General features: G+C 46.1%; 1 protein-coding gene across 3 annotated transcripts in view; it reads right to left on the bottom strand.

Moving 5' to 3' along the window:
- Positions 1-2,512: 2,512 nt before the first annotated feature.
- Positions 2,513-14,744, bottom strand: part of ACTL8 (actin like 8) — a 34,151-nt gene continuing 21,919 nt past the window's right edge. For 2 of the 3 annotated variants that reach the window (XM_084651690.1, XM_084651691.1), the window contains exons 2-3: positions 4,614-4,989; positions 2,513-3,939 (exon numbers count right to left, since the gene is read on the bottom strand). In XM_084651690.1, coding sequence (XP_084507816.1) covers positions 3,175-3,939; positions 4,614-4,979 — 1,131 coding nt within the window. In that variant the 5' untranslated portion in view covers positions 4,980-4,989 and the 3' untranslated portion in view covers positions 2,513-3,174. The remainder of the gene's footprint in view (positions 3,940-4,613; positions 4,990-14,744) is intronic. The other variant, XM_084651692.1, reaches the window with a different exon arrangement.

Genomic DNA, 14,744 nt, shown 5'->3' with positions numbered 1-14,744 from the left:
ATCTCTCAGCATTCCCTCCTGCTTTCAGATAGGAATACAAGAGCCTGTTAGAAGCGTGACACTGGCAAAATATTAAAATTGGCCCAGCCCAACTCATAGCATGGATGGGGCATCTCGTTGCCTTGAGGATCTTCTATTGATAAACTACTAAGGGCCAGCCTGCCCTTCAAAGTTACACCAGCTTAAGTCTGCATGTTTTGACCTTGTTTTACATATGTCCACACCTAAAATTTGTCTCCTGATTACACACCCCAACTGATGTAGAGCAATGTGTTCTGTTGACTTTAAGGTAACAGTATCTACATGAACATTCACCCTGCCAGGCCTCCAGTGGCTGCTTTGACCAAAATTTTGACCTCCAGGGCACAGGGGTTAGATAATGGAAGCCCATCCACTTCCACCCCCTTTAAAAACTTCAGCATGTTTTAGAAATGCTTTTTCCTGGTTGCATGCTATGTGAGCACTTGTACTAGCCCACCTTTCTGAGCTCCAGCCATACCAAATGGCTTCTTTTGCTGCTGAAAGAGTGGGGATATTGCTGCCCTTCCTCCCAGGATCTCAAACTTTTTTGCATTAGCCAGAATAGAGAGACATTTGAAACACATCCCATTGCATTTCCTTTGGGAGCCATGTCACTCTTAGCTAGAAACAATTCAGGGACACAGGACTAAATTAGACAATACTTGTACCCTTATCCTGGCCCTGCTGCAGAAGGAAGGCTTGTGGAGGTGGTGGGAGAAGAGGTGGTTTTCCTTTGACTGGCCTCCAAAGGGATGGCTTCCCTCTATAGTCTCACAGGAGTGGGAAAGCTTTCATCTTCATAGTTTCTGGCCATCGATCTTCAGCCAGCTCTTCCTGAAGGGGTTTCTTGGCTACCTGTTCACACTTCACTGGCATTCTGGGTGGCAAGACAGTGGTGTGAAGCTGACAGCAGCTTTGAACTTTAAATAAAAGGCAAGATTGTGTGTCCCAGGGTGAGGCAAGTTAAAATGCCAAGCTTGTTCTTAATTCTGTGCCACATTTTGTTCTATACTTAAATGTAAAGGCTAGATGTTGCCTTTTGAGTTAAAAAATGAAAAGCAAAAATGGAGTCCTGGTCATATTCTCCCACCCCAAGCTAAAGAAACCCTCACACCACCTAAGGTGTTAGCCCAGCATTTGATGTCTGTGGGGGGTGAGCAACTGCTATTGATCCCCTGTGCCCAAAGTGCAGAGCAACTGAAGCCATCAGGCTGAGGTTTAGTTTAATGTAACTGAACATGGTTTGGGGGCATTTCTGTTATGCAGGGCACCCTCGTCATTAGGGACTGTTTGAAGGACCTCTGAACCTCACTGCAGGAGTCTACTGCCAGAGCAGGCTCAATTGCTAGGTGATTGAGTCCGCACCAGAGGTGGTCGGTCATACCAAGTCAGTACATCTAACAGGAGTTTTAGCACTAAAAGTACCTCAAGTAATTTGGCCCCAAGATGAAGGCCATCTCCTGTGCTTCTCAGTGGAGATCTCTAGGCATTCAACATCCTTGAAAAAAAATCTTACAAAGGACCTCTGTTTTAAGAAATCTAATGAGTCCTTTAAAAAAACCTGACCCTTTGTAATTACACCCTTAGGGGGTGCTCTGAAACTAGCAGTGTGCCTCAAGAGCAAATTCAATTGGGGAATGGGGCAGATATTAGGAACCTAAAGATTGGAGTGGAACACTAATGAAAAGTCCAGCCTCCAGGCAGAGTTTTGGAAATGGGTAGCTGGAGTTAGTTTTAATCCAGATTTAGGAGTGTAAGGCCAGGTCTATGCACTTACTTTGGTATGACTATGTTGCTCAGGGTGTGGAATATCCACACCTGAAAGATGGTTATGCCAATCTTAGCATGGTCTACATAGGGGTGTCATGTCTGCAAGAGACAGATTCTCCTGCCAACATAGCTACCTTCTCTCATAGAGGTGGAGTTAAACTGATGGAGAGTTCTGTCCTGTCAGCTTAGAGTCTCTTCACTGGAAGCATTACAGTGGCAGATGTTCCAATGCAGGTTTGTAGTGTAGACCTGCCCTCAGTGTCCATTTTCCAGAAATGCAGAGCATATAATGGCTCCCATTGCAGTCAGTCAATGGAGGCTCAGCACCTCTGAAAAAAGCCAGCTGCTTTTTAATCATGTAGCTTTGTGACTTAGTTCCAGCCATTGACTGATCCACCACCACCAGAAGCAGACATTTCCTTAAATCAGGCAGTGCTGTCTGGACAAGCAGCCCCCAATAGTCTGCTACCATATACCCAGATCTGCCACCAATGACTGGTTGCAGTGTCAGATACCCATTTAGTCCTGCCCTCTTTCCCACCAGGAGGCTGGAAAACGAGTATGTATCCCTGCTAAAGGTGTAACATTTGATCCTTGGACCAAAAGGCATGGTCTTTGTGAAAGCAGAAACCTCTAGTGTCTTGTCCCAATCCCTTCCCCAAAGAAATTCAGTCAGTCCTGCAAAGCACTTTAAATATTTAATTTTTAAATTTCCCTTGATCACAAGACTATCCTTGCATGTTACAATTCTCCACTTTGCCTTAATGACAATACAAACTCTATTAAATCTTCCCAATGTACAGAGATTTCCTTCAAATTAGTATGAATACAGCAGCTTGCACATGTAGCCTGGAGTAGCCTTTAGCCCCCATGGCTATTTGTTGGTAAAGTTGGGTGAGAAAAAAAAGCAGACAGGCCCCTTGTCTCCCTACTGTACCAGCAGGGATTAACTGGCAATTAACATTTGCACTTGCCAGCCCCTGAAGAGGAGTTATGGAATAATTACTCAATCTTTAGATGCCTGACCTTGAATACATCTTGCACCAATCTCATCTCTAGCCCTAAGAATATGACAGGACAATGACAAGGAAGAGGGAAGAATGCTGTTAGTCGGCAACACCCGTAGCCTCACATTAATGTGGTTTTACCTCTTAACCTTGTGATGAGTCACGAGTACGAGGGGTTTAGCACATTTTTACAGGTGAACACTGCATTAGGTTATATGCAATAGGACTTGCTTAGTTTGGAAAGGTCTAAAGCAATCTTAAATAGGATAATGTTAAGCAGACAACCCTTTATGGAAATATTCCTAAGCTGTTCCTATCTTAAAGGAACACAGTACGTTGCCCAGGCACATCTGACACTTCCATCTTGCTACAGGATTCAGAAGCATTTCCTATGAACTATGGATGGACCAGCCTCATCGTATTCCTGCTTGCTGATCCACATCTGCTGGAAGGTGGAGAGAGAAGCCAGGATGGAGCCACCAATCCAGACTGAGAATTTGCGCTCCACTGGGGCAATGATCTTGATCTTCATGGTGCCGGGGGCCAAGGCAGCAATTTCCTTCTGCATGCGGTCCGCGATGCCGCCGTACATGGTGCTGCCGCCAGACAGCACTGTGTTGGCGTAGAGGTCCTTTCGGATGTCGATGTCACACTTCATGACTGAGTTGAAGGTGCTCTCGTGAATGCCGCAGGACTCCATGCCCAGAAAGGAGGGCTGGAAGAGGGCCTCCGGGCACCTGAACCGCTCATTCCCAATGGTGATCACCTGCCCGTCGGGCAGCTCGTAATTTTTCTCCAGAGAGGCAGATGTAGCAGCTGCAGCCATCTCTTGCTCAAACTCCAAGGCAACGTAGCATAGTTTCTCCTTGATGTCACGCACTATCTCCCTCTCGGCTGTGGTGGTGAAGCTGTAGCCCCGCTCGGTCAGGATCTTCATGAGGTAGTCGGTCAGGTCACGGCCTGCCAAGTCCAAGCGCAGGATGGCATGAGGCAGCGCGTAGCCTTCGTAGATGGGCACAGCGTGGGTCACGCCATCACCAGAGTCCATCACGATGCCAGTGGTACGGCCAGAGGCATACAAGGCCAGTACAGCCTGGATGGCCACATACATGGTAGGGCAGTTGAACATCTCAAACATGATCTAGGAGAAAGGAGACATTTTTACTGTACTGCAGGGATCAGCTGTCCATGCCTGCAACCAAGTACTGGTTCCTGAATCTGTAGCTAACCAGGGCTAGACCCAGACAACACCAAGATTAGACTGTTCTGGGCTCAAACATCAAAACCCAGGTCTCCCCCTGCTGAACTAGAAGGACTTCTGCTGTGAACAGTATGCCGGTGTAATCTTGGAGCCGCATAAGAGACCACAGGCACCTGGATACTACGCTGATTGACAACTAGAGCAAGTCAAAGACACCTTTGGCATGAAAGTATGTCCAGAAGACAACTCTGAATGTTAGTTTTAGCTCACCTCTGCCTCACCTGTCCTCTGGAATTCAGCTGGTAGAGGAAAAAGGTGACAGTTTCTGAAGTCTTATGAGTTTCACTCTAGATAGGTCTGTTTGACCCCAGCAAGAGCTTGAGACTTTTGACATGTCTCATGAAGTGCTGTTTGACTGGTTCCCTGGGAGACCTTAAAACCTGGACACTCAACATCAGACAAAAATAGAGACAGCCAAGAAACTTGGAAGCAGAAGTGGCAGGGCTGCCAGAAAACATCAGGGAAGCAAGGGGGGGAAGAGAACCAAGACGACACCCACTTAAGTCAGCTGTAACACAGGCATGGAAGATATACACATAGTTGCAATACTTCACCTGGGTCATCTTCTCTCTGTTGGCCTTGGGGTTCAGGGGAGCTTCTGTCAGCAGGACAGGGTGCTCCTCTGGGGCAACACGGAGCTCGTTGTAGAAGGTGTGGTGCCACACTTTCTCCATGTCATCCCAGTTGGTGACAATGCCATGTTCAATCGGGTACTTCAGGGTCAGGATGCCTCTCTTGCTCTGGGCCTCGTCACCCACATAACTCTCCTTCTGCCCCATCCCAACCATGACTCCTTGGTGCCTTGGGCGTCCGACGATGGAGGGGAACACTGCACGAGGGGCATCGTCTCCAGCAAAGCCAGCTTTGCACATCCCAGAGCCATTATCAATGATGAGAGCAGCAATTTCTTCTTCGGCCATTTTGGTGGGTCTGAATAAGGAGACCGAGAAAGACCAAGCTTTTAGGTAAAAGGCAAGTCAACTGCTCCTGCTGAGGGAGCATCTCAGGGCATTGGAAGCTAGTAGTTGGCTTAAATATATGCATATCCTACAGAGATGCTTGGATAATGATCGACTATAGGTGTGATTAAGTGCCCCATGAGGCACTTAGTCTGTTTCTTCTCGATAGGGACCCTTAAGGGGAGACATCAGGAGCTGGGACTGGGAGTTTTTGGAACGGATGTTGTACCTGCCAGTGTTTGAGGGCTGCTAAATACCTAAGCTCTTTCCAAGGCCTCTTTGGCCAGCTAGAGGAGTAGAGTGACAAGTGAGATGTGGAGATGAAGTGCCACTCCTCACCCTCCCTTCTTAAGGAAGGGCCTGTTGAATTAAAAGACAAGTGAGAGTTAAGGCCATTTCCTCCCAGCTAGCCTGGGCAGCTTGAGTCCATTCAGGACAGAATTCAAGACAGAATTTGTGGGGGGGTTATCTTGTAATTCATGCAGTTCAAAATCCCACATCCCTGAGAGTCCTGGATTTTTAATTTTGGAAGCTACTGCCGTGGTAGAGACCATGTGTTGGCTTGGCCCTGGCCTTCCAACAGCTGGGCAGTGATAAAGGAATGACATGACAAGAGCCAGGATTTCCAGAGAGCTCAGCATAGACATTCACATTTTGGGGTGACAGGGGAGGGGGAGTGGTGTTCCCACTTTGGAGCCCAGATTTCAAAAGGAAAGAGACCCACATGGCATGGGAAGCTCTTAGAAAGCCAGGCCCACGTGGTGACCAGCTACACAGTCTGCAGCTGGAGGTGCCAACATACCATCTGCTTTGCCAGCAAGTGAGGAGAGCAGGAAGCATTGCCCTGCAATGAGAAGCCAAGCACTGTCTGACCTACAAAACCCAAGAATTTTTAGAATGGAGAGACAGCGACTATAGAAAGCTAGAGTCGCACACAGGCTGAATCCAATAGCATTGGGAGGGTTTACTTTCCCAGCTCTACATGGAGGATCAGGTCAATAGGCCAAGTACACAAGCCAAAGAAAAACTTCTTTAGTTTTCAGTCAAACAAGCAGGTGGCTTTCTATCACCACCAGCTTTATGCTAAAGGCTTTAGTTATATCCTGACCTTACAAAGGTCTCCCTCCCTCACCCAAGCCCACTCAGTTTGTTGTAAGGAACAGTTCTATTCTAACCTTTTGTACTTTTGTCTGAATTATTCTTAATCCTCTGCCCCAAAGCAAAGCAGTCTCATGGTAGGTGACCAAATTGAGATGCAATAGCATTAGTTAGGAAGTGTGGGAAAATTGGTAGTCTAGGTGCAAGACCCATGGATTCTTTAGATGGTACCTTGGGCCTTTTAGAGGGCCATTCCATGTAGGGTCTGGATGTGGCAGAGCAAGTGTCTCACCCTCTCCACAAACACAAGCGTGTGATGAGGTATTGCAGGTCTTTCCTCCACCCCTAACCCATTATGGTGGGGACATCAGGCAGACCAAGACTGGTCTCCTTGGGTGGGGGAATTAGAGTCTTGACAGTTCACTGATTTTCCCCAGTTGGGGGGGAGAGGGAGGAGACTTCTCCCCAGTTCTCAGGAGGTTTGTGTATTGTGTAGATCAGACTAACATGTGAACACTTATCCAGAAGTCTTCCCTCTAAGGAGCTCTGGAAGACAGGCTTGGGAGACTAGAGTACTTCCTGGAGTTAGCTGGGCTGGAAGTATTACAAGGCATCACGTGAGTTACCTAGCTTCCTGCTAATGGACAACATCAAGCTGTTGATGCTAGACAATGTAAAACTACTCCTACAGGAAGTCCTTGAAGCTACACACCTTTGCTTTTAGTTACCTAGTTCACAAGATTTCAGCTAAGTTTATGCTGAATTTACTGCCTTATCCAGTTTATATTACACCAACTGGGTTATTGCACTGCAAACCCTTTGTAGATTGGTTCTTCCTGCTCCACATATCTTAGAGTTACCCAGTTCATGCCTTAAGGAATAGGCTGAATACTGAGCTAGCGATTTAAAGCCAAATTCATTCCTGACCCAGAGACAGTTTAAGTCACAAGACCTATTGAAAGGCCAGTCATTGTTATGCGGCCAGCCATTCTGCAATGCTGGAATCCCAGCATCTAAGTTTCCCCATTAAACTAGGTGTGACTGATGCCAGATTCTCTTTCTGGTTTATGTTAATGTGGTAATGTTTGGGTTCTTTGTAGCAGAAGTTGCAAGATTGTGTCGACTCTGCTAGCTTACAGGCAAAGCCTTCAGAGGATCTTGGCATCTCCACCGGTCTCCATCTGCTGACTGGTTGCTCCAGTCACACAAGTATGAAGTTAACACCAAGATACAAAGGTACAACATCTTCCATGCACTTGGATGTCAAATACATGGGGATTTTCTTGATAGCCTTCTGAAGAGTATAGTGCTGGAGATGGCGTGTAAACCAAGCAGGTGGCATTTGAGAGAATAAATGAATATGCAACTCTAGTGTGTTGGTCTCCAGTTGGATACTGTGGTTGTGTAGAGTTACCCAACAGATGCCATGTTCTCTCATTATATCCTTAAGCACTTTGTAGGTAAAAATCCTTTCTGCATTTATTAGGACTAGTGTGGGGTCTACTTTTGAGCCAGTATAAGCTTCAGCAGCAGCATTTGCTTAAGAGGGTTATGGGAATATAGCTGATGCTTCAGCATAGCAGTCAAGGCTACTGGCAGAAGCGTGCTATGAATGGTGATGCGACCATGGGTTTGGATGCTTGTACATAGCAGCAACCTGCATGGAAGAGCTTTACTAGGTGGGACTGTGCTCCTGCTTGCCCTTTTCAGGAAGATTGGGTGCTGGAGTCACAAGCAGGTTAGTGATCTGTAGATGTGCTTGCTTAAGGCTGCTCACCAGACACTAGGTTAAGCACTTGCCCAAGATCAAAGTCTGCACCAGGGAAAGATCAGTAAACCAGGATCATCAGATGGGGCTGCTGCTGGTCAGCACATGAGCACAAATCAGCAAGGAGGGAGGTGAGGAAGCTTTCACCAATGCCTGCCTAGCCTGGCCCTAGCTAGAGCCAAAGAGCTGCCTGTCCATGGAGCAGTTAATGTATGCAGCTGCCATGTGGTAGAGAGTCATTTTATACCATGGCTCTGCTAGAAGCAGAGAGACTGAAATTGGGGAGCATGATCTGACCTATGTAGGATCTGACATGTTATTGCCAGCTTCCTAATGAACATCTGGGTTTGTTTTGTGTTGGGAAAGGGAAGAGCAGGGGAGGATGTGCAGGGGAGACCAGGCCAATAGCAGAGACCAACAACAAAAATGTGCTGTAAGCAAGGAAGGAAGCAATTAAAGCTCTGCCTAACCCCACTGTACCTTGGAGGTATTTTAACACTACTCTCCCTGGCAGCAGGGGATTGATTGATTGCCCCTTGGCATGCCAAAGTCCTGATTAATGTAAAAGCTAACCAGTCCCTCCAAACTCTGGGGAATTAATCACTTAAATGTGGAAGTTACTCACTAAACCATTCATACATGCAATAAACCAAGCCATTAAAAATTAATCGCTTGACATGACTGCCATGTAAACATAGCTAATAAGATTCTGATTGAGGGGATGGGGAGGGAGGGAAGGAAGACTGCCAGCTGTCCAGACCATGCCAGGAACAGACAAGGCTGCTGAAGAAAGCAGAGTCCAGACAAGACCCAACTAGGTGTCTGGGGGCAGATCTTTGGTCCTCATTTGGACATCTTTGCAGCCTCTGGGGCCATGCTCTCTCCTTTGCAAGGGGAGTTGTCAATAGGGCCCAAGAAGGGAGCTCTAGACAGTCAGGCATGTCCTAACAAATGCCAAAACCTGCAAACAGATCTCCACCGTGATCATGATCAATAGCTGCCACCCCACCCTGCATACTTTTCATGATCCATGGGTCCTACACATGCCTCATCTAGTGCACTAGATGTCCCCCCGACCTAGTTGTTGGAGCCAGGCAGACACTATGTTCCCAGATGAGTGATAAGACAAAATACACCCTGCCACCCATAGGCAAACACTTCACAAAACGATCACTCTGAATCCAACTCTTCACCCTCCAAGGAAGCCAGCACAACACCTTCAAGGGACTAGCGTAGGGATCTTAAATTCATAATGGCTATATGTCAAAAGTCATGGACTCAAGACCCTGAATTATGGCCCATTTCAACAATCTGTAACCCTCCTTCTGCCTATGACTTGCAGAGGCATCAACTGCCCACTTCACCTTGTATGGCCTCTTGCAACATGAGTTAACTCCTTTGGCATAATCCATTCCACCTAGTATTAGCTACTCCACATCAAAGCTTTCCCAGACTTGATGGGCTCTATGCAAGTTCAAATGCTTGTCTCACCAATGGAAGTTAGTCCAATAAGAGACTGACTCACTCCTTGTCTCAGATGAAAAGGTGACTGGAGTGGTGTTTAATTAGCAAAGTGGGGCAGAGAAAGCCAGTCTAGAGATTTGAACAAGGCTGTGAAGAGAAGCTCATCTCCTCCTGCAATGGAGTTGATGCTGAATTTGTGATTGCTTTGGAAGATGGGCTGCACGACAGAACGATTGAATAAATATTTAATAGCCTATGGTGCCTGTAGAGCTATTATTCCAAGGACCAGTATTTGTAGGGAGAAATTGGGGTTTGCAGGATAGATTGCTTATCCATTCTCTAGTGAGCCCTGGTTTTGTTGGCAGAAAGCCTTGCCATGTGAAGTAGAGATGTGCAAGTTTTGACCAAGCTATTTGGCGAAATGCAGATTTGGCAACAGCCAAAATGGCTAGTTTTGTCAAATTGTTTTAAAGTCAGTCAAGTTCTTTTGATATTTTTGAAGTGACTGGATTTTTGTGGATTTCATTCATTTCTTTAAGTTAAAAGACGACAAGATGTTTTGATTCAAAACAAGGGAGTGTTTTTGGGTATCTGCCAGTGAGCTGAAAAATTTGGTATTCACACACCTGTCCTCATGAGAGTTTCACCCTGCCACAGCAGTCAGCCTGGGGAGTCTGGAATACAGGGAACAGTAGATGGATGGGAAGGCACCCTGCAAGCTTTTTCTATAGTTTTGTAGACACTAGAATTTGCAACAGCAAAGTTAAAGATAGACCTAAGAACTCAGTGCCTGGTTGTGATAGCAACAGAAAATGAACACAGCCAATCTGAAACAGTATTCTAGTCATGGCTGGCTTGGCTTTCTAGTCAAGTGTTCTGACAGGTCTGGCTGAAACTTGGAAATTCTATTTCCTGGGAAGTTTCATCAAGAGATTGTTGAAAACACATGTTTTTGTCAGAAAGGTGTTTGCTAGAAGTTCTCACTGGGTCTACATTTTGATCATGGCAATGCAATAGCCACTGATCTCCTTGGGAGTTTCCATGGAGCCTTGACAGCTACATCTCCTCCATGCACTGCCCCTTAAGGTTTAACTGGATTGAGGTAAGTTGAGCCCATCCTCAGAAAAACGGCATCCAAACCTTTACACCAAGGCCTGTGCACACTTCTCGTTGTGAAGCAGGGCAAGTGCTTCATCTCAAAGTGGAGATGCTGGAACAGTCCTGGCTACATGGACATTTGCCAAGTCAAAATGCAATTAGATGCTAGGTCACTACTTCCTGAAAGGATTCTGGTGCTGTCAATTTCTGGCATCATGGTCAGTGACCAAGAAGCTTGTATTACCTGGAATTTCCCTCCCCCAACCACGAGACCAAGACTGACCACCAAAGGATGGCAGTGTGCTTTTTGGCACAGCAGTTAAGCACCAGCTACCTCTACCAAGAGAGAGAAGCTTCATCTGCTGCTATGGTGTATGTGCAGGGAAAGGAAGCAAGACCCCAGCACGCACTTCAGGCTAGAGGTTTTGAGCATGAGAGAAGGATGAAGGTTAAATGGAGGGAGGGCAGTGCAGAGCATAGTCTGCCCCTGTTCATGGGTGTTCCTGCTGTGCAAGCAATAAGATCAACTCCACTGAACTGGCTTCAATTCCAATGCGAAGAAAGGGCTTTTTAAAAAATCCCTTTCCTCCCATGATGCATCTGACACTAATCAGGGATCCAGCCCTGTGGGAATCAATGATTAATGATGTTAAATATAGCAGGAGATTGCCAGGGTAAAATTAGGCACCATGCATAAAACATCACAGCTCCTTGTTAGATAGTCAAATTAGACTCTAATAGTTTGATGAACATCTATTCACACCAGCCCTGTAATTACAGATGGACTGGCTAACCCATTCCGTGTCCATGTATATAGCTTTGATGCCTGTGCCCCAAGATGAAATCTTCCAGTCTTCAGTCTTAATTGGAACATGGCACTCCATTTATTAGAGTTATGGCTATTAATGTAGGGTAGAACCTCAGTCAAGTTCTTAACAGTTTTACTCTACAAGCTGATCAGGAGGCCTGAAACATACATGAGCATAGAGGAGTGCAGGGTAAGTGGAGGCTAATGTCACTGGACTGATTCTGTACTTTGTCTTAGATACCACCATTGCCTGCTGGAGGAGATCACTAGAACATGGGTGTTTGCCGTAGCCCTGTTGAGACACTTATCCCCTTTGTAGCAAATAGTCTTTTGGACACTGCTTTGAAATGGGTGACTTGGCTGTAAGTTATGAAGTGACTCCAGGCTAAGCACACTGAGTCACAAGGAGCCCAGACTACCAGAGAGAGATTGAACTATGTGTTAACACCTTAAGGTACAGCAACACTTCATTGAGTGGAAGATGCTGGCTTGTAGAGGGATCTGTGGAGGCAGCTGGATCTAGACTGCCTACTGGCCCCACCCCAGCTTTGAATCCAGCTGGTGGGTGCCATCTGGCAGTGGTGATGCACCCAAGTCTTGGGTGGTTTGCCAAGAGTCCTTCAACAGAGAGTCCACCCCACACCCCTGCAGAGCCCAAGTGGAGTGTGTGTGGGGCGGGGGGGTTCTGAGCCAGGATGCATTCCAGCCCAAAGCACTGGCTACACTAGTGTGTACAAACAGCAGAGAGATTAAGTCACACTGTTGTGAGATGCAGATCAGTGGGCTTCAGTTCCAAAATGAGTGGTTACACCTTCTGAAATCGGTCTACACTCCAAGATGAGCTAGCCACGGACCACATGGCAAGGACAGCCATATTAGTGCTCTTCCTCAAGGAGAGAAAGGCATAAGATCCTGTAAGTTGCAAGGTTGTGTGGCCTCACTCTATAAGAGGTCCTGCAAACTCTTACTACCTCAATAACTGGGTCTGGTGAATCATCTCATGAACAGCCAGGGTCCAAGTCTGTATTTCAGAGAGTGACTAAAGCATTGTTCAAAAGGACAGCACCATCTTTAAAGACTGTCAAGTTCCTGGGGACCTAATAGTAAAAGCATCTCAGTGCAGGGGTCCAGGCAATTATTCAGTTCTGAGCCTTATTCCTAGAGAGATTTGCCTGGTTTGGCTAGGCTAAACTTATTTTTAAAATAAAATGCATGGCATGAAAATAAGGCATCACCATGTTTGCTTGGGACAGTTAGCAAATTGACAGGCAGAGAAAAGCTACCAGTTGACTTAGACACCCATCTCTTCCTTTAAGAAGCCAGCGATAGTCAAGTTCTTCGCTTAATCATGTTTTGACTGCTGAAGTTTAAAGCAGATAATCTGACCAGGTTATGAACTTGGAGCTTCACTGCAGTTTTATGTAAAGCCATCCTCCTCTCTGGAAGGACCCCCCTCCATCTAATTACCCTTTAGCTACTAATTAGAAGTAAAGGAGACTTGGGGGTGGGGAGGGAGATTAAGTAAGAATACAAAGCCAGCAAACTGCAGAGAATGGGGGGGGGGAGGAGGAAGTCAAAAATATAACCAGTTCTTCAAAAGACACCACTGAAAAGGCAAATCTCAGTATAATTAATCTTATTAGCTAGAAAATTAGAGACATGGGAATGGTTTCATTTCTTGAAAGGGTTGTCAAAAAAATTCAGATACAGAAAGATAATCCTTTGTGAAAGGCAAAGCTTGGATAGCCACAAGAATTCAAGAGACAGTTTATGGAAGATCAGAGGATAACAGTGGAAGAGATGCAGGAAGCCAGCCCACAGGGACCAATTTAACAAGAGTCTTATTTCACTGCATCTTTCCTAAGGCACTCCAAAAATACCCCAGAAAAGCTTACTGCTCTGAGCCTGTCACTAAATCCCATCAACCCTTTACATCCCACCTGTAAGGAAACAGTTCACTCCATTTTAAAATCCCACCTTCCCACAGAAGGAGATTCTGGTCAATCTTTAGAGCCCTCTAGGAAGTCTAAGGAAGAGATTGTCACCCTGGCTTTGATGGCCAAGGCAATCATGAGGGAGAGCATGGAGAGGGGAAAAGTCAGCACGTGAGAATGGCCATATTGCATCAGACTAATAGCTCATCTAGCCCCGTCTCTGGTCTTCAGCAGTGGCTGGTGCCAAGTGCTTCAGAGAGAATGAACAGAACAGGGCAAATGATCCATCCCCTACCAGAAGGTAGGACTGGATAACAGAGGTTAGGGACACCCAGAGCATATGGTTGACCATTTTGGCTTACAGCCGTTGAGGGACCTGTCCTCCAGGTAATTCTCTTTTGAGCCCCCATTATAGTTTTGGCCTTCACAATATCTCCAGCAAGAAGTTCCACAGGTTGACTGTGCATTGTGTGAAGAGGTACATTCTTTTGTGGCTTTAGACCCAATGCCTATTAATTTCATTGGCTAACTCCTGGTTTTTAGTACAAGAAGGGGTAAATAACTGGTCTATTCACTTTCCCTACACCATTTATGATGGCATGGACCTCTATCATATCCCTGTCACATTCTGGGATGCAATTGGACCACAATGGTTTGCTGTTGTAGCTTCCAACCTGGACTGGTCACAAAGAGCCTGCATGTCACACCCTGAGTGTCTGAACTGCCATAGCCCTGGTCTAGCAGCAACACACCGGTCACAGCCTGGCCTCCACCAGCTTGGTTACTATGTGCAGGGTGATCACCAGACAGGTTCAATCTGTCCAGGAGAGGGTTGGGCTGTGCAGGAAGTCAGTTGCCCCTGAAAGGGTCAATATTCAATAGTTTGCTACTTTAATTGGGGTTACTCAACAGTTGTGTTTGAGCACACCATTGGGTTGTTTATATTAAAACTAAACAGAGTACAAAGATTAGGGTTTAAAGGGAGTACAAGGTATTAGAAGTGGTTACAAGAAAAATAAAGTCCTTCTTAGTAGCTAAAATGCAACAAGGCAGAAACCCTCACCACATGTTCAAGAGGACTGACCGAGTTCACAGGTCAAGATCTCCTCTTCCCTCCTGCCCAAAGTCAAAGGGCAGCTTCCTTTGTCTTAGCAGACAGAACCTGGGGTGGTTTTTTTGCCCCTCATTTACACAGTCCACTCACCCTTTGAAAGGCATTGTGGGTTACCCCAAGATAAAGTTCATTCCAGCTGAGAGAGCTGCATGAAATCTATGTCTGAAACAGGTTGTTTCCTAAAATGCCAATTTATCTGTTCCTGCCCACTTTGTTGCCAAAGAATGGCCCCTTGACAGGCAATTGCCCATCAACTTTGAGGACACCTGGTTGGAGGCATCAGGTTGTCCTTTGTCTGAGGAAAGTTTACCCCTTCCCCAGACTCATCCGGGAAACACATTTGTCATAATTTCAGAACTATGACTGTAAGCTGAAGACATTTTGTATAAACACACTGCTCATTGATCTTTAAGGTGTAATCAGTTTAAGGGATACTCACCAG

The sequence above is a fragment of the Lepidochelys olivacea genome, assembly GCF_965140295.1.
Source record: "Lepidochelys olivacea isolate rLepOli2 genome assembly, chromosome: 18".
Classification (NCBI taxonomy): domain Eukaryota; kingdom Metazoa; phylum Chordata; order Testudines; family Cheloniidae; genus Lepidochelys; species Lepidochelys olivacea.
Note: the sequence above shows the minus strand (reverse complement) of the source record. Positions and strands in the feature narration are given on the sequence as shown.